At 40.4% G+C, this 20,581-nt stretch overlaps 2 protein-coding genes and 1 non-coding gene across 3 annotated transcripts; 1 reads left to right on the forward strand and 2 right to left on the reverse strand.

Moving 5' to 3' along the window:
- Nucleotides 1-216: 216 nt before the first annotated feature.
- Nucleotides 217-1,827, reverse strand: LOC128204299 (uncharacterized). The gene has a single exon (XM_052905709.1). It carries the CDS (start codon nt 1,825-1,827, stop codon nt 217-219), a length of 1,611 nt encoding a protein of 536 aa, XP_052761669.1.
- Nucleotides 1,828-3,188: 1,361 nt separating this feature from the next.
- On the forward strand, nt 3,189-18,657 carry LOC128205245 (tetratricopeptide repeat protein 38-like). Its single transcript, XM_052906755.1, has 14 exons — nt 3,189-3,225; nt 3,777-3,935; nt 6,187-6,264; nt 8,269-8,350; nt 8,538-8,712; nt 8,932-9,105; nt 9,865-9,940; nt 10,784-10,903; nt 11,242-11,340; nt 15,543-15,624; nt 16,491-16,656; nt 17,547-17,703; nt 17,965-18,038; nt 18,286-18,657. The coding sequence occupies exons 2-14, from the start codon at nt 3,909-3,911 to the stop codon at nt 18,374-18,376; spliced, it is 1,401 nt and encodes a 466-aa protein (XP_052762715.1). The 5' UTR covers nt 3,189-3,225; nt 3,777-3,908; the 3' UTR covers nt 18,377-18,657.
- Nucleotides 13,887-13,958, reverse strand: Trnaa-cgc (transfer RNA alanine (anticodon CGC)). Its single transcript has one exon. It is a non-coding gene; the product is annotated as a tRNA-Ala (tRNA).
- Nucleotides 18,658-20,581: the final 1,924 nt, after the last annotated feature.

The raw sequence follows: 20,581 nt of genomic DNA on the forward strand, positions 1-20,581 counted from the left end.
AGCGTTGGCGTCATTGGCGGCGGCCTATGCGCTGGGCAAAATCCTTATTATTTGCTATAGCTAAAGGCGTTTAATTCACAAAAAGCCGGGCAAAAATGCTGGAAGTGGCAGGACGCCTCATGGAAACGAACAAGCGTCGGCATCGGTTTGCGGTGCTATTGTTTTATATGAAACTGTCATCGAATCAGTTTTACACAATTATTGTAAGAAGAGTTCTCACGTTTCCAGGTCAGTAATGAACTCTGGTCTGTATATTCTAAGACGGCCGTCTTTGAAGGCTATCCAGACGTCACCAGTAACGTCAATGCTCACGACGTAAGCGTCATGCAGATTTTTAAAAACGGCAGTTTGTTGATACTTCCCGTCTTCGCCGAATATGTGCAAATTCGATACGGCATTGGCGTCGACGACAAAAACGTGACGTTGTGGCGAGCACGCGATTCCGTTCGGGCGTAACGGGCCGCTGGTAATCGTCGTTTTGACGTCACGTTTGATGGAACGTTTCCAAATTCCGTTGTCGTCAAGTATCGTTATGTTCGAGATATCGTCTGAGAAAAACAATTCCCCGATCATGTTTGTTGTCAAATGTCGGGGCCTGTACATCATTCTGGGATCCGGATGGCTTAACGTAGCCAGCAATTCACCGCTGATGGTGAACTTTAGAATACGCCCGGCGTTATGAAAAGCGACGTACAGCAAGTTTCTTTGCCCGTTATCATCCACGCATACAGCACTCGGGACGTCGGGGACTGTAAAACATTGCAGAATTTTGCTATCGTCGGTAATTGATTTGACCGCTTTGTTGGTGATGTAGAAAATATGTCCACTTTTGTCACACGATATGTCCAATATATTCTCACTAACAGACATAATACTTGTGAATCGAATGTTTCTACTTGCCCTGCCGTGACGTCTAGAATCTAACGTGTACGTCACAATATACTCGCGGAATGATACGTACATCTCTGACGCAGACGCCAAAGAAATTTTTGCAGTTTCATCTTCGAGAACTTTCTTAGGTATTGGCAATTTCGTGTCATAAACTCTTGCGTACACAACATGCTCTTTAATTTCACGGATAAAATCTACTTTACAATTTTCATTTTGACTAGCGTCAGTCTGAAACATTATGGATCCAAAGTCTGGGACCGATTTTAAACTCATCATCAACTGGATTTCTTCCTTCGGCCACCTCGTATCGTGCATGAATTCAAGATACGAACGAAGCACCCCGATGATCAATAGTAGTTCGGCATGGTTAACAGTATCCAGTTTGTTTCGAACAAAAGCAAAAGAACTTTCAGATTTAAACAACTGTTCTTTAAGAAATGTCACCTTCTCGTCCATGAGTTTGTAGTATTCACTCGCCTTCCTGTTGACGTCATCTACCCATTCCTCCTCCATCTGGTACAGTTTATCCCTGTGCCTCTCCACATACGCTCTATATTTCCGCGTAGCGTCATCCACTTCACTCTCAAGTTTCGATCTACTTTCGGAAATCTGCAATATCAGTCCTTTTAAAGAAGGGGTGACCTCTGTTTCTTTGAACTTCAACAAGCGTCTTAGTCTTGCACGTCTGCTTCTTGCCGCCCGAACTAAAGCATCGTATCCTTTAATTTCTGCTAAGTGTCGCGCATGTGTTATCAGTTTACATTTGTCGCAAACTGGTTTTTCGCAGAACGCGCAGTATTGGTTCAAGATTTTCAAGGAATGTTGTTTGCACAGTCGCGGCACATCATAGATATCCATCTCTTCCTCCTGAGTTTTATGGGTCCATTTGGTCAACGCAGAAAATGCGCTAGATTTGTATGACTTTTTGTCATCCATTTTCCACTTTGGCGAATGCATAACTTAAATAAGAGACGCATGTCATTTTGTCCCATAATATTTAAATATCCACGTAACAGTACCGTGTTTATACATTTAACAAAGAGTATTTCAGTACGAGTTCACTGCTCATGTTTCATTTTCATTGTTTTCTTCCATTGGAACGTAAAACTGAACTTAATCATTCGACTGACAATGAACACGGTATTTGATGTATGTATAGATTTTAGTGCATGTAATGCAATATTAAAACGATTTCTCCAGAGCAGGGAAAGCTATCAGTGGAATAAGTTCGTTTTTTTTCTTTGAAACTTAAGTAAAGTGTGACGTCACGACCTAATGAATCGATTCAGTCATATAGCCTAATAAACGAAATACACTGGACAAAATATTTGACTCTGACTGGCTCGTTCTTGAAGTGATGAACTTTGAATACAACATTTATTTTATCATTGCCACGACCAAATAATATGTTTTTCAAAAGATGGTTACGGTAACTTTTTTCTCTAAAACTGTGCTTGAAACTACAGCTAGTCAGCTTTCTTTTAACCTAAACACCGACTGTTCCGATTAGTTCATTGTTACCTCAGAATTATGTTTTTTCGAACAGTGTTCTTTGTTTTTACATTCAAGTTCATCGTTGGGCGTACATGGATTAGAACCATTGCCTTGAAACCCTCAAAAGATTGGTAGTCTTGTGCTTAACAGCATAGGCATTAAAATCAGGGGCGGGTCCAGAAATTGATGTTAGAGTAGGCGTAACTTAGGGCGCAACGACCTCAAGAAAAAAATAACGATTTGTAGACGGAAATAGTTCATTATGACTCTGAGCGAATTTTATTACTTTTGCCCCTTAAAAAGTACAATCAGACGATTTTAGAGGGTGCGCGCACCGGATGCGCCCCTCTTAATCAGCATTACGGGTTAGTCCAAATAATTGTACGTTTACGGACTTTTTTACGTTTTTTGATATGGCAAATCCTTCACGTACAAATTGTTTAGTATCAAAAGTGGGTAGTTATTCCGATCGGGATTCCGGGTTAAAGCATTTAACATCTAAAAAATATCATAAAAACAAGAAATATTACTAGATTATGTTATTTTATATCAGATCCATACATAAAAATGTCATATCCTATGAATAATTATGAGTTTGACGTGTTTTTTTTTCATTTCTTCCTGTCAAAACATAGCAATATATACATGAAGGGCACCTGCAAGGCTTCATGGCACAATTTTTAAACAATCGGAACATTTCGGCCATGGCCGAGTTGTAAGATTGTATTCGAGGTCTATCTCGAAGCTTGTCGGAGGTGGCCGAGTTATTATGATTGGGTCGAGTTGTTCCGCTTGGCATAAATGTTGTCTGTGTCAGTCAACTTTCGTTTTATTGGAAAGGTAAACAATGTGTTTTAATGCATTAAATGCTTGTTTTGTGCATATTTACTTGTCACTTACATGGTAAAATATGAATATAAACCTTTATGATCAAATTAAACCATAAAATACTTCCCTTAATACAATTTCAATATTTTTCAAAACGTTTAGACGTTAGGGATTGGAAGAATCCCGTACACGTCTATAATTTTAGACTAATTATGGGTGTGCTACCTTCAATGATGAGCTCATTTATGGCAACCGGTATATCGGGCACGTATTTTTCTGTTGCATACTTAATAATCATTTTGTGGATGGAATTATGAACAATGACTTCGAGCATGGTCACAACACAGTACTCTCATGGCTAAGCCACTCGTGAAATATAACTTCTGTTGCTCGCTCACTCGGCCGCATTTCACAATTTGTTTGAGTCCATATAGGAGTCATATTTGTTATATTATTATTTAACCAGAAACGCACCTTTTGTTCAAGTCAGTAAAATCGTAATTAACCTTAATCTGAGTGTGACTATAACCCCTTAAGTGTGTCCTACATTATGTATTCAATAGAGCATGGCCTAAAGACGATAATACAGGACAGATTTGTAATCAAGATATACACGGAAATAAAAATCCAAAAGGCATAGACTACGCATGGTGACATTTTAGACATATCAGTGTTGTTAACGAAATCTAAGGAGAATGCATACTCACTGGCGGGATTGCAAGGTAAGTGCTGTATTTGTTAACATGTATTTTTATGACCTACTTTCTGACCTCGTATGTACATGTATATTGATGAAAAACTTCTGCTTGCCCATACAGATAATATCAACACAGTTTAATTCATAAAGGAAGTTAAGGGAGATCGCGGCGTCAGTGAAAAATTAATAAATTCCCTGAATACCATTCTATAACCTCCTATAGAATATAACAAAACCAGTACCATTTCAATGTTCAAGTTATTCTGAAAGTCTCAGTGTAACACTTGGGAAACCGATGAAGTCTCAGAGAAACACTTTGGAAACCGATAAACCATGCAAACACATACACAGCAACAGAATCAAAATAATTATATCTATAGGTTACAAGAAAATGGACTGCTTACTGACTTCAGGCGCGTAGCTAGGGCCAATCTAGGATTACGCAGATTAAAATAAGTGAATTGAGGGACAGCATATTAACCCCTTCACCCCCTACCCCTTCGGTATTTATTTCAAATTTCATTGTGCAACTGCGTGTTTGAGTACAGTCAGCTACGCGCCTGGACGTGGACGACTGGTTGAAGACTTGGGAATACTCAGGTTAGGTCCATCCGGTTGTAATCCCGATTTACAGCATACGTCTTATAAATACCATTAGATGTAGGGCCAGATCACCCGTAAGCTGTTAACAATTATGTGTAGACAACATATTGTACATAATACACATGTACATGCCGGTATACGTGCGATATCTAGTTGTACAAGTGTGTATCATATCGCGCTGTTCTTCTTACAAGTGAACAAATTTGATAACTCATTTGATGAACTGCATGACATAATATAGCCAACTTTCACCTTAAACAATTGCTTGTAAAATTTTACAATTATTTGAATCGATGTGAGCGTATCGGTTCCCCAACGCTGATTGCCTTTACATTCATATGCGCACACAGAGACTTGGAGGGAATGTGCTGAATTTTGACCTCTACAAAATTTAGTGACATTTTACCTAAAATAAACCTAAAATATATATATTTTTCTTCAGATTCATCAAAGGGGTCACTCATACCAACTATCTAGCATAAATAATTATGAATTACGGCACTTTTACAAAGTCAGAAAATCTTGATTTGTCTAAATAGAGTACAAATCGAGATTTTCTGACTTTGTAAAAGTGCCGTAATTCATAATTATTTATGCTAGATAGTTGGTATGAGTGACCCCTTTGATGAATCTGAAGAAAAATATATATATTTTAGGTTTATTTTAGGTAAAATGTCACTAAATTTTGTAGAGGTCAAAATTCAGCACATTCCCTCCAAGTCACTGTGTATGCGCACGTATTTGAAACATTTTGCAAATCTAGTTCACTAAAATCATCATTTACGTTTACAACTTTTTCATTTAATTTACTAAAATTTTGATGACGGATCATCCGTGCTTATTAACACCACATGGCAATTATGAAGGGGAAATCATTTCTTTCTAATTAACTTGTTAATCACACGTAGACAATTATATATAATTTTAACCTGGGAGAAAACGTGTGTCGGGTATGGGACTCGAACCCTGAACCGCCGGAACTCGAGTAAGGCGCTCTCAACAGCCGAGCTAACCGGGTGGCTGTTTCTTACCTACACACACTACAGTACGCCCCCAATTAACATTTGAGGCCGATCCAGGCACTCTTGTCTTACTTCTGACATCAGTAAAGTAAATCTAGGAGGAAGAATACGTGCCGTATGAGGCTCGAACTAATGACCACCGGAATACTAGCACGGCGCGCTTACTAGCTAAACTAACCGGGCTGCTAGTTCGTACCCCCACACAAACCACAATTTCTCCCCTGTTACCATTTAGGCCGAAAGTGTCACTGTTGCCTTTTGCTTCTGGCACCAGTAAGGGTAACTGATGAACTGTTTTCAAAATATACGACTGTTTTATAGTGTAACCAGGCATCAGACCTGTAGGGTTGAATCTCTGTGGTGATAGACACGACATCGTTGTACGTAATGTATCGTTAATACGCAATATACATAGTTAATAATAAATACGATTTTTATACAAAATATCACATCACTGTGGATACTAAATTTACCTGTCAAGTGAAATACATTATTTTATAAAAAGTTATATAGCGTTCAGTGGTAACGAGGATGTAGTGTTTAAAATATTCAATGTGTCATATAATCAAATGGTAAATATTATAGATACATTTTAGACAGTTTACTTGAGCTCGTAATACAATTTTTTTGAGGTTTTTGTGCCAATTGCAGGCATGGAAGGACTATGGGACCCCAGTTAATACCACCAGCAACGAAGCCGCCAAGATGTTTGATGCCTCTCTTACCCAGGTATAAATATATTCAAACGTTTTTATGTAAACGATTAATGATTAGGATTACGATTGAACACACTATGTTCTAACTGACTCGTGGTTGCAAACAGGACATCAGATTTATAGTAGCCATTTCGTAGTTTCGTATTTTCTCCGTGCCGTGAAATACAAAACTGAGGGGGGCGAAAATATAATATGACATCGCTCAAGACCCCATTTTTCTCCGACCCCAGATAAGTAGATCCAAATATTTGACAATGCTGGAAATCTTTCCACGGGCAAAGATGAAATGTGCCCTTATTTAAAAAAAATAATTTAAAATACAATTTTACTATACTTTGTTTAACTGAGGTGGGTGGTAAACCTCGGTTCCGCAAAACACCCTAAGCTCTAAATGTTTTTAATCTGCCCCATCGCTGACCAAGATCCGGATGTTTTAACAGAAAAAAGAGTGGTTGTGTTATAGTATCATTATATTACTGTGATTTCATAAATATTCGTGGGACATTAATTTTCGAGGATTTCATGGGTTGGCTTATCCACGAATTCAAGATCCCAACGACATTTTGACCTTTCTGAAATCATACTGAAATCAAAGTTACTCAAGTAGTTGAATGAAAGATAAGAAACAGGTGCTCGCTCTTTTTGCATAGAACTTAGCATAATTTGACACTATAGCCATTAAAGTATCCAGCATATAGTTCACCTGTGGCCTGTATCCGGTGGCGAACTGTATGCGACACTACTGGGCGAGTATTCGCTATGTGGCTACGTGAAAATACAAACTGATAATCCGTCGTATTTTCGTCCCGCCACGGGGCGTATTGTCGTACTTCCGCCCCGTTATTTGGGGTGTTTTTGAATCGCCACCTTCCGGTACGCAAAAGTCTACCCGCACAAATCATTTCTCTGCATTCCAATTTAATAATATATTTTATAATTGTTTCAGGACTTTATCTTTATAGTACATGTTTTGGTAATTCGTGATCATTTCTGTTAAGTTGGGACTTTACTAATGGATGCGAGTCAATCGTTTGGTCCTGTCCAGTGGCGGTGCACAATGTGACGGGGCGAAAATACGACAAGAAGCCATGTGGATGGGCGGATTTGATGTTTTAAATTAATTCGTATTCCACCTTCCAGATTGCGAATTTTCGCCCCACCATAAATCGTACTTGCCAAAAGGCTTTTTATTCTCGCCATTTGGCGTAATTCTCGCTGCCATTTGGCGTATTGTCACAGCAACTTACGACAAAACGAAATGGCAGAACCCAGCCTCCATTTAAACTTTTTTTCTGTGAATTTATATATTCTATATTGTGATATAATACGTATGGTACATCTTAAAGGCCAAAAAGTATGAAATGCCGTGTTGAACAGAGCGCAAGCATGCTAGTATGCAATAGCGTAAATAAGTAAGGCAATAATTGTAAACATTAAACATTTGTCGTTATTTCCTACGGCATATACGGCACATGGGTGCATTTGGGTGCTATTTTATAAAGCGATATTTTACATGCTAAATATGTAATCTAATCTTCCGTATCTTCACCATAACATGAAACTGTATATATACTGATCACCCTACTAAACACGCGAAAGGTCGTTTGACTGTTTAAACTACGTGCATAATGGTTACAATGTGTCTTAAAATAGTGTATCACGGTATCAAATATCGCTATAACGCTTTAATAACAAAATCACATTTCCTTCTTCTCCGTTTTAACACTGTTGTGGACAACCCGGTGGGTACTGGAGAAGATCAGAGTCAAATCAAGTTGAAATGGCGACACTGCTCTTAATCCAAAAGTTATAGATGCAATATCAAGCATTCTAGAGTTTTGTTCGCATACACCACTTCATCGAGTGATTGTTCTCCACTCACCGTCATGTATAAACCGAGTGGATCTTATACTGCTTCGTTTAGTCAAGGTCATAAAGACCTTGACCGTTGACCTTATGAACTAGGTCAACATCTGATCTAACTATGGCCAATATTAAGACAAATGCTTACTTTCAGTATGTGGGCTGGTACGATGACATGAGTGTGGGAGGGATCGAGAAATCACTGGAAAATACGCTCAAGGCGGATCCAGACTTTGGTAAGAAACTAAGAATCTATATTTGAACGCACACACACTGTTTTTCTAAGGCAATAAAAGAACGTTACCTTCAAACAATACACTCTTTTATTTAGTCTCAATGCTTGCGATGTTCTTAACATTACGGCAATTTAATCAGATTGCGAATCATTGCTCGTTGTAGCATTACATAACCCTTTCTCCCTAGTGATGGGTCACGTGATCAAAAACGGCCTTGACCTCCTGGGGACGGGAACCAATGTGAGGCTTAACGCGGACCTCGCTACCGATATCGCCACAATGGTGAAGATGGGAACCAGTCAGCAGGGGCTTTCCGATCGGGAGAAAAAGCACGTGAACGCCGTAAAACTTTGGTCCGAAGGGTATGTCACAATCATTTGTATTTATAGGTCCTATTTATGATGTCGTTTCCGTGAATGGTCTTATAAATTTAGCATTTGCTGTCGAACATGTGCGTAGCTAAATTGAGACGTAAACTGAAATTAAATTATCCCATTCAAACGTCAGCAAAAGTGACTTTATGGACTGCCCAATTACTTTCAAACGAGTTACATAACCGAACATGCATTGCATACACGCAGGAATATGGCCCTGGCGTGTGACGAGTGGGAGAACATTCTAATGGACAACCCCTATGACATACTCGCCCTCAAGTTCGCCCATGATACCTACTTCTACCTTGGATTCTCCCGTCCAATGAGAGACTCGCTAGGCCGAGTGTTTCCCCAATGGAAGGAAGACAAGCCTCTCTATGGGTAAGTTATGACGTCATATTTTAGAATTCACCATGACGTCATAGCGCGATACCTACTTTTACCTTGGATTCTCCCATCCAATGAGAGACTTGCTAGGCCGGGTGTTTTCCCAATGGAAGGAAGACAAGCTTCTGTATGGGTAAGTTATGACGTCATTGTTATATAATTCACCATGACGTCACTGCGCGATACCTACTTCTACCTTAGATACTCCCGTCCAGTGAGAGACTCGCTTGGCCGAGTGTTTCCCCAATGAAAGGAAGACAAGCCTCTTTATGGGTAAGTTATGACGTCATTGTTATATAATTCACCATGACGTCACTGCGCGATACCTACTTCTACCTTGGATTCTCCCGTCCAATGAGAGACTCGCTAGGCCCATGGTTTCCCCAATGGAAGGAAGACAAGCCTCTCTATGGGTAAGTTATGACGTCATTTTTTTAGAATTCACCATGACGTCAAATGGTCGTCTGTTTTCTCAGTGAAAATAAGACAGTCCACAGTATTGATATTATTCCGTCGACGCTTTATGTTCGCAAAGTAGTTTAAGTATGGTGTTTATTTAAACAATTCCTAAAACGTAATAAACAACATATCGATTTGTCTAGGAAATCGTTCTAAATATGTATTCTTCGTCCAAAATCTAAAAGATGCAATTTAATTATTGGCAATTTGCATTTTACACATTATTTAAGTCGTGCTGATCGTACATGGTAAAAGTACATATTGACTTTAACGAATGAATACCACTCTTTACAGATACCTGCATGGAATGTATTCATTTGGCTTGGAAGAAACCAATCTCTATGAGCAAGCTGAAAAAATCGCAAGTAAGGTAAGTAATCCAATCTTAACTATATACGTTTAAGATTTCTATTTTTCCTCAAACTCCCATGTGTCAGTCTTGTTGTAATCATAACATGTTCTCTGTTATGCCTTGACTATAGTTGTTATATATGCCTTTCTAACCTACACCTCAACAATATTGCATTGACTTTGGCGCCCCACAACTTGGTCTTGCCCTCGTCGCCCCACAACTTGGTCTTGCCCTAGTTTCCACACAACTTGGTCTTGCCATCGTCGCCCCACAACTTGGGTCTTCCCCTTGTCGACCACAACTTGTTATTGCCCTCGTCACCTCACAACTTGGTCTTGCCCTCTTCGTCTTTCAACATGGTCTTGCCCACGTCGCCCCACAACTTGTTTTTGCCCACGTCGCCCCACAACTTGTTTTTGCCCTCGTCACCTCACAACTTGGTCTTGCCCTCTTCGTCTCTCAACATGGTCTTGTCCATGTCGCCCCACAACTTGGTCTTGCCCTCTTCGTCCCTCAACATGGTCTTGTCCATGTCGCCCCACAACTTGGTCTTGCCCTCTTCGTCCCTCAACATGGTCTTGTCCATGTCGCCCCACAACTTGGTCTTGTCCACGTCGCCCCACAACTTGGTATTGCCCTCTTCGTCCCTCAACATGGTCTTGTCCATGTCGCCCCACAACTTGGTCTTGCCCACGTCGCCCCACAGCTTGGTCTTGCCCTCTTCGTCCCTCAACATGGTCTTGTCCATGTCGCCCCACAACATGGGCATGTCCTCATCACCCCACAACTTGATCTTGCTATTGTCGCCCCTCAACTTGGTTTTTATCTTCGTGTTGAATGATTTCAAGCTTATTTGTTAAGGGACTTGAGCTTAACCCTCGGGACGCATGGTCGACCCACAGCATGGCGCACGTGTTGGAGATGATGGGCCGACAGGACGAAGGGATGAAATTCATGTCCGGCACAGAGAAGGACTGGCAGGTGGGTGCAATTTCTTCTTGATGTTTGTTTGTAAAGATGAACCAATTAATAACTTCGCTGTATTTAAATACCTGGTAAAGCAGAACACAGTGTTCAGTGCCAGTGGTAAGGATATTGAATGGTTTTAAATCATATAAAAAAAACTGAATTATATGATTGAGGCTTCTTTAAAAACACTGTCTAAAAGCAGCATAACCAACAATTTAAAATTCTGTATAATTATGTGTAGGCGTATGACACCCCCACTAAACCCCTTTAAATATTGTCTCCAAACCGATTAGTTGACCACTCGTACCTTACTGAAATATACAAGATGTTTATGATTCCTATCTTTTCAGACTTGTGGGATGCTGTCATGCCACAACTACTGGCACTGGGCTCTCATCCTGATAGAGAAAGGGGACTTCTCGGGAGCACTCGGCATCTACGACAATCACGTGCGTATTTTCCCGAACACACGCTCGTAAATGTTCAATCATGTGTGTAAAAACCCGAATACACATATCTTAGATGTAATCACCAGAACACAATTTAGTAGCTTATCAGTTGCTTACAGAATCTCCCGTGCAAGCCATGGTAGCTTATCAGTCGCTTACAAAATCTCCCGTGCAAGCCATCGTAGCTTATCAGTCGCTTACAGAATCTCCCGTGCAAGCCATGGTAGCTTATCAGTCGCTTACAGAATCTCCCGTGCAAGCCATGGTAGCTTATCAGTCGCTTACAAAATCTCCCGTGCAAGCCATCGTAGCTTATCAGTCGCTTACAAAATCTCCCGTGCAAGCCATGGTAGCTTATCAGTCGCTTACAGAATCTCCCGTGCAAGCCATGGTAGCTTATCAGTCGCTTACAAAATCTCCCGTGCAAGCCATCGTAGCTTATCAGTCGCTTACAGAATCTCCCGTGCAAGCCATGGTAGCTTATCAGTCGCTTACAAAATCTCCCGTGCAAGCCATCGTAGCTTATCAGTCGCTTACAAAATCTCCCGTGCAAGCCATCGTAGCTTATCAGTCGCTTACAAAATCTCCCGTGCAAGCCATCGTAGCTTATCAGTGGATATCGTAAACTTCCGAACACACTATCGCAGCTTATCAGTCGATATCGTAATCTTCCGAACACCACACAATATCGAAGCTTATTAGCCGCTAATGTTATCCCCCGGAAATATCTTGGTAACTGATCAATGAATTATTAACTTATCCCCGAATTCACTCTCGTAGCTTCTCAGTAGCTTACGTAATATCCCGAAAAAACACTCGTAGGTGTTACATTGTGAACGTAATCAGCTAAACATATCATCTTCACTCTGCAATCATGCTTGTAATCAAATGTCACAAACACCCAAACGACGTTTAAAACGTAATTGCTTGTCAACGTTTGTAATGTCCTACAATACACTCGTTACTGTTCATCCATGTAGGTAATGTCCTGACACACACTCGTAACTGTTCATCCAATTAGGTCATGCCCTGACACACACTCGTAACTGTTCATCCAAGTAGGTAATGTCCTGACACACACTCGTAACTGTTCATCCAATTAGGTAATGTCCTGACACACACTCGTAACTGTTCATCCAATTAGGTAATGTCCTGACACACACTCGTAGATAATGTCCTGACACACATTCGTAGGTAATGTCCTGACACACACTCGTAGGTAATATCCTGACACACACTCGTAACTGTTCATCCAATTAGTTAATGCCCTGACACACACTCGTAACTGTTCATCCAATTAAGTAATGTCCTGACACACACTCGTAACTGTTCGTCCAATTAGGTAATGTCCTGACACACACTCGTAACTGTTCATCCAATTAGGTAATGTCCTGACACACACTCGTAGGTAATGTCCTGACACACACTCGTAGGTAATGTCCTGACAAACACTCGTAGGTAATATCCTGACACACACTCGTGTAACTGTTCATCCAAGTAGGTAATGTCCTGACACACACTCGTAGGTAATGTCCTGACACACACTCGTAGGTAATATCCTGACACACACTCGTAACTGTTCATCCAAGTAGGTAATGCCCTGACACACACTCGTAACTGTTCATCCAAGTAGGTAATGTCCTGACACACACTCGTAACTGTTCATCCAAGTAGGTAATGTCCTGACACACACTCGTAACTGTTCATCCAAGTAGGTAATGCCCTGACACACACTCGTAACTGTTCATCCAATTAGGTAATGCCCTGACACACACTCGTAACTGTTCATCCAAGTAGGTAATGTCCTGACACACACTCGTAACTGTACATCCAAGTAGGTTATGCCCTGACACACACTCGTAACTGTTCATCCAAGTAGGTAATGTCCTGACACACACTCGTAACTGTTCATCCAAGTATGTAATGCCCTGACACACACTCGTAACTGTTCATCCAATTAGGTAATGCCCTGACACACACTCGTAACAGTTCATCCAATTAGGTAATGTCCTGACACACACTCGTAACTGTTCATCCAATTAGGTAATGTCCTGACACACACTCGTAACTGTTCATCCAAGTAGGTAATGCCCTGACACACACTCGTAACTGTTCATCCAAGTAGGTAATGTCCTGACACACACTCGTAACTGTTCATCCAATTAGGTAATGTCCTGACACACACTCGTAACTGTTCATCCAAGTAGGTAATGTCCTGACACACACTCGTAACTGTTCATCCAAGTAGGTAATGCCCTGACACACACTCGTAACTGTTCATCCAATTAGGTAATGTCCTGACACACACTCGTAACTGTTCATCTCAGAAACACACATTCATCACGGTCTTATCGCTTTATAAATTAACAGACCGAAAAAACATCTTAATATCCCGAATCATTCATCAACTGTACTTGAACGGGTTATGCAGACTATGCATTTCATCAAATGTTGAAACCTTATAAAGGTTCTCCAGTTATAAAAAAATAATGTAAATGGCTATAAAATTTAAAAAAATGTAAAATATTAATAGAAAACAAAATCAGTGGAGATGCCGGGGATTGAACCCGGGGCCTCTCACATGCGAAGCGAGCGCTCTACCACTGAGCTACATCCCCGATAAAACTGGTGGAGTATGCTATAGTAAAGTCCCAAGATAATCAGAAAATAGATAACATTCTTCGTTTGTGGTATAACTGAAACTATACTATATAGATATATTTCATTTCATTCGATAAGTATACCTCCCTTCGAGGGAGCGTGGGGGATATTGCTCTGCACATGTCAGTTAGTCGGTAGAGCAAACCTTGTACGCTTGGGCCTAAGGTCCTCAAACTTGATAGGGAGCTTTGTCATGACCATCAAATGAACCCTATTGATTGATGTCAGTAGGTTAGAGGTCACGGTCGGAGTGATCTTTACCCAAAAATGCTTGCCCGATCGATATGTTATACTGTGTGGGCCTGTGGTTCTCAAACGTTTTCGAAGGTTGGACGTGACCTGCAGAAGCAGTTGATTTTGCGGTCAGCAGGTCAATGGTCACAGTGACTTTAACACAAAACCTTGTCCGATTACTATAAAGCGAATGTTTGATTATTGTCATATTTGGTAGGGAGGCTGGTTATGACCTGCAGATTATCCCTAAAACACAAGGTCAAAAGGTCGAAGGTCAAGGGCGCAGTGACCTTGTTTATATAGCGTCATTAGGTTTAGAATAAACCCAAAGGTCAATTTTTAACCTTGGGGTCAGTGTTGTTCAATGTAGATTTTATCGCAAAAATTGGAGTCTCAGCCATAATATTTTATTATAAATGGGCCTTCATCATTTTACTCATTTAAAGAGTAACATGGAAAGGGGTGTCGCTCAATTGGTGCTCTTATCTAAAAGGTCATGGTCAATGGTGTGCAATACTGATGAGGATTTCTTAGTACCGGTTATAATTCGTGTCTCAGCTGTAACCATCTATTCAAATTCCTTTCATGTTGTACCATGGCTTTCTCTCCATCAAGGCCAACTCGGAGGGCATCTATCGCGTGTCTATGACAGCTCGTGTTCTATAAAGTTTTGGGGGGTATAATGCATTTCGTAGTCCGTCCGTATCAATTTCGTAAACACTCTATATCAACAAGGATATGTATGAAACTTTGCTTACATGTTCTGTTAATCAAGTCAGCCGGTTCGGATCTCACCGTTTGGCATTTTCATGACCGCTCTACGTCTCCTACACCTATGGAAGTATTCTGATGAATGTTGCCAAATTCTCTACTCATACATATTTGTTACAACATCACCTGCCTTGGGTCATGTTCGCTTTACGTGGTCAAGGGATTGAACATCTATAACTTCTACAAGGAAATAAGAACTCGTCATAGCGACGTGCAGGAGCCGTATTTAGCCGTAGTGTAAGAGCAAGGTCAAACTACCAGGTCTAGAGTTCAGTTTATTCTGTGCCCCCATCATATCCTTTAGATATACTGAAGTGATGAAACGGTGGTCACCTGGCTTGCTTATCGATGCGGTGTAAAGAACACGTTTTATTTTTGAATACTTAATTTAAAGGTCACAGTTCTATATTAATGTTTTGAAACTTGCATATGCATATATTATACGCAACAAGGCGACGTGCAGCTCATGTGATCGAGGCGTATCGCCATTGTTTTAAAATGTACTAGAAGTCAAACTTTACATAACTGCATTTCAGGTATACAAATCCGCCCAAACGTCTGGTGCTCCTCTGGACTTCGTGGACGCTTGCTCGCTGCTCATGCGCCTCGAAATGGAAGGTAGGGGTCGCCATGGTGAAGTTCTATCAATTGGATGTTTGATTTAAGTAATACACCAGTCAATTGTAACCACGCCCCCCCCCCCTCCCCCAGGTCCGGGGAATAGCGGGGACTTTGACCTTCGGTCCAGCCAAGCCCGGGTAAAAAACCCTCCATGCGGGGACGAACTACTTGTTAAATCCCCGCCAAATGCCCCCACAGCCCAGGGACCCTAGGTAAGGCCCTTCCCCGCTATATTTGGCGCAAAGAGAAAACCACCGCATTCACCCGGCACTGCGGGGCCACATGAAAGGTAAACACATGTCCCATTTACCCGGTATACCCCCGGACCTTGGGGAGCGTGGCTACAATTGACTGGCGCATTACTGTGTGTATGCCTATCATTTTAACCTTAGCACACGAAAGCACACTGTATTTAATTACAATGGGGTCCTTTGGTTGTTTATGAATATGCAGTATGGTGATAGTGTGACACATTAGAGAGTCCGGTTGAATTACCCTTGCTCTTGCATTAGGTCTCTTGTTTCTTCAGCTCGGAGTTGAACCGAACCGATACATGGAAGACAACTTTCCTGGGTTTAAGCCAGTACTGAGTAATTTGGTCTAGTTTATGATCGTCTTCAAAATGTAAAACGCGGTCGGGGATTGAACCAACGACCCGCCGCCTCACGAACAAATTTCGTAGCACTGAGCCGCTATTAGAGTGGATAGCCCGCTAAATATTGTTTGCAATCATTTCTATGTAAGAATTATGTTTACCAACGATTTAAGGAATTATCAGTGAATAATGAAACTATATAGGATAGATGAAATGATGCCGTTGGCATTAGCTTCTATAACAAACAAGGGAATTCTTTTGCAATCAGGCGCTCAGGTTGAAGGACGGTGGGAGGACTGTTACGAGGTGATCCGCCCCCACATGGACGATCACGTGCTCACGTTCAACGACAACCACATACTCATGGCCTGTCTAGGAGCCAACAATCAGGCAGCGGTGGAACAGATGATGACGTCAATACTGGATTGGGTAGCGTAAGCATTGCCTAAAGTAGAAATATTTGTATGCGTGTTTTATTATAATTAATACTGAGTGGCATCATACGTTTAACTTATTAGCTCATTTGAGCACGAATAGCTCACGGTGAACCAGTGTGCCCGGTGTCCGGCGTCCATTGTCCGGTTTCCGGCGTCAGCAAATGCTTATTAACATACTCTTCTCCTCAATCGCTTGGACAGTTTTAATGAAACTTAACAAGGATGTTCCTTGGCTGGTGCCCTTTCAAAGTTGTTGAAGGAATGAATACCATGCAAATGCATGGTTGCTATGGCAACCAAAAGGAAAAAACTTAAGAACTCTTCTTGACAAAAACTATGAGGCCTAGAGTTTGAATATTCGGTGTGTTACATTGTCTCGTGGTCGTCTAACAAGTTTGTCCAAATTTTGCCCCTGGAGTCAAAACTTGCCCCGCCCTGGGGATAATAAGTTTCTTATTTATTTATATAAGGAAATCTTTGAAAATATTCTTGTCTGCAACCGTTAGGCGTAGACCATTGATATTTTGTTTGATTTTTCAGAAGAATGTATGAGAAGATAGAAATTTGACATTAATTTGATATTAATCCATAATTGCATTACCATTAACCATTATTTGTCTGATAAAAATCAACGCAGGTTTAACACTTTCAATCAGGTGAGCGATTTATGGTCATTATGGACCTCTTGTATGAAATTGCAATACGCCATTCATGTTCATGTTGTCGATTCCATTCCTTTACGTTACAAGTTCCAGTTGAAGAGTTTTTTGTATGGCGGTTTTAAACATCAAACGTGCTCCTTCGTCGAAAGGAACGACTATATGATCCAAGCATACTGAATAGAAAAAGTATCACAACCTGTTCACACCATTTCATACATTCCCCAGTAGCAGCACGGGCGACCAGTCGAACATTACCAAGGAGATCGGGCTTGTCAGCTGTAGGGCGTTTGTGGCGTACAGGGCCGGAGACTGCGCCCAGGCGGTAGAGCTCATGTACCCGGTTAGATACCTGATATGGAAGATTGGCGGCAGTCATGCGCAGGTGGGTGAATTCTTCAGTTTTTCAGAAGTAAATGGCGAAAGGTGGATGAAACAGATTCTTTTACAGAAAAAATCAGTCTGATTCAAGTATAAAACTTAAAAATGTTGAAACAATTTAACGTATCGTAGGCAACTGAATGTATTTTAAAAGTTTATTCCTAATCAAATGTTTCCTTCTCACTTTTTTAACTTTTTGTTTTACGGTATAGAATGTTGACCTGATCTTCCCGACGTATAGTTCATGCTTGCCTTTATCTTGCAGCGGGATCTGTACAATCTGTTCTTGATCAACGCGGCATTGAAATCAAACAAACCAGAACACCATCGCCTTGCCAAGTAACATAATTCAAACATTCTCACAATTTATATTGCGTATGAATGCCTCTTAGGTAAACTAAATTACATGTTTTAAATGACTATATGCGAAAAGATCAAAACCAGGCCGGATAACGTTAAAATTTTCACTGTCGTTTTTTTTTCGATTCTCTCAAAAGTTTTTTTTCTTCTGAAAGCTCCGTTTTAGTAAACACATCCATTAAAGATTATTGTTGCCATAACAACAACCTAAACTCAATGTCCGCAGGTTGCTGTTGATGGAGCGGAAGTCGGTAAAACCTTGCTCGCCGATGACGGACCGGCTGATGCAGAGAGCGTTGGCTATCCACGCTGACTGAGGTTGGCGCCATTCGCCGTGGCAACAGGTTGCCCCTAGCAACGCATCGGGCTTGTGTCTATACAGTTACCATGATGGCTATGATTGAATTGTTGTCATGGTCAAACATTTGTGACGTCTTATCGAACAAATATTCAAAACTTCACACGACAAACTTCATTTTACAAACTAAGAACTACAAACAACGCGACCAGCGATCTGCTCATCAGGGACAATGAAGAACTTAGTAGTAATTTAAAGTATAAACATGTTACCATTACACATTAAAATATATGTCATGTGTTTCTGGTCCGAATCGCGAGCGGGTGTGAGAGCCGGCACCGAGGTTTGCCAAATTAACGGTTACGCTACGTGCACGACTTTTGGATTTTCTTTATCCTAACTGGCAACTAATAATTTTTTTTTTCATGCGTATTCTTATATTATTTTATGTAAAAATTGACTAAAAAGCTAAGTTATAGTGAACATTTCACCGAACTACAGGTGTGGCGTTGCTTACTGACGTCACGATATGTAGTAATCAAGATAAACAAAATAATTATTTTGTTCGCTAATTATTGTACTTAAATATAAAGGTTTGGCATCTAAAACACAAGTCTGTTTTTGGTTTCGCTAAGACAATATGTGGGCACAACTCCTGCCATACTCTGGTAAAAGTACTATGACTAATACTTCTTGCACCATTTTTTCATATTCCACATGAATGTTTGCTTGTGAATTATCAGATGGCAACAACAACTCTTTACTATTGCGGTGGTTTGGAAGTCTTCCATGAAGGGGCATTGCATTGTCAGATGCATAGCAGATGAGGAACTTTCTTATGTTTTCTCTTTCCTCAAATGTGATAGCATTATGAGGTAGTCTTTTGGTATTACCAGGAGTCCTAGCAATCAATGCATCATTGTCAAGAGACCGACCAATTCGTTTTAGTTTCTCTTTTCCGATGTTGTATGCAAAACAGTATACTTCACGGCAAACATTAACTCCCTTTACATAAAACTTTTGACTGGGCCTAACCCTCGCCTGCCATTTATGTTTACTACTGTCAGTTTGTTGGCCATTTTTTCTGTGGCACAATATGGCTGATTTAATAACAAGATCAAGTTCATCTGTCTGTATACCACCTGAATACATACGTAAGTCAGAAATATCATAACCATCCACAACTTGACTGCATGGTCAAGTTTTTTACACTTGCAGGTCTGAGCAAAGAAATCATCTGTTTTCTTTCTCTGTCTTAAATCCTCTTCAGAGGGTTCTAAATCATGGTGAAAACTTTCACAATGAACAGTCTCTGTATTACATTCATCATCATCTGATTCATCATTGACAGATCGAATTACTTTCATGGCTAGAATCATTTTCTGAATCAGACTGACTAAATTCTATCTCACTTGCACCAGAACCCTCTGGACACAAAACTTCATGAAAATAAAGTCTATCAACTTCTAATAACTCTTCGCGAAATAAATGGTCTTGGCTTAATTCATAGGGGATGGTGCTTGCTTGACTAAACTGGGACATTTTCATAAAATGTTCAAGTGTTTTTCAAATTTTCCGCCATAATATCTGTAAACCGTCTGTTGTTACGAAAAAAATACTTCCGGGTCAAACTGTCAAAAGGTTATTTAAAATAAACATCAAATGACAATTTAAATAAAGGATGACAACATTGATAATTGCATACATTACCTTCCAAATAATTTTTTCCGTGTAATTAATCCGAAAAACATGCTAATGCCGCGTGGATAAACCGGCAAAACCGTCATATCTTTGGTACGGATTTCGACATGATTTCATCAAAATGGCGGAGAGCGACACCTTCAGATCAAGGGCGATTAATCATGATTTAAGGTCAGGCAGCATGAATATTATCGACAATTATATTCAACTGGAAGCAGAGTGATGTTCCTTTATAGAGTGTATACACTTCGATTTTGTAAATACTTTGAAAAAATAATGTCAAAATAGTTGATTGACAAAACGATAATAGCTCAGAAAACGAGTTGTTTTTTTTAATCTCGCTTTATCTCGGTAACGTGATTACCTCAACAGGACTCATTTTCGCTGACGACGTCACATATACGATATATATATATGATAACAATAATTGCTCTTCGTTCATTTTTCTACACATTTCTTTGTCTGGAGGATATTGTTATAACTTGTCCTGCTTTCGGACTTCTCAATAGTTATAACAGAAGTT

The sequence above is a fragment of the Mya arenaria genome, chromosome 10 (assembly GCF_026914265.1).
Source record: "Mya arenaria isolate MELC-2E11 chromosome 10, ASM2691426v1".
Classification (NCBI taxonomy): domain Eukaryota; kingdom Metazoa; phylum Mollusca; class Bivalvia; order Myida; family Myidae; genus Mya; species Mya arenaria.

Coding starts and splice junctions, on each gene's coding strand:
- LOC128204299 (XM_052905709.1), bottom strand. CDS start 1,827: ATGGATGACAAAAAGTCATACAAATCTAGCGCATTTTCTGCGTTGACC.
- LOC128205245 (XM_052906755.1), top strand. CDS start 3,909: ATGCATACTCACTGGCGGGATTGCAAG. Junction 6,265..8,268: donor TTGATGCCTCTCTTACCCAG/GTATAAATATAT, acceptor GCTTACTTTCAG/TATGTGGGCTGGTACGATGA. Junction 18,039..18,285: donor GAACACCATCGCCTTGCCAA/GTAACATAATTC, acceptor CAATGTCCGCAG/GTTGCTGTTGATGGAGCGGA.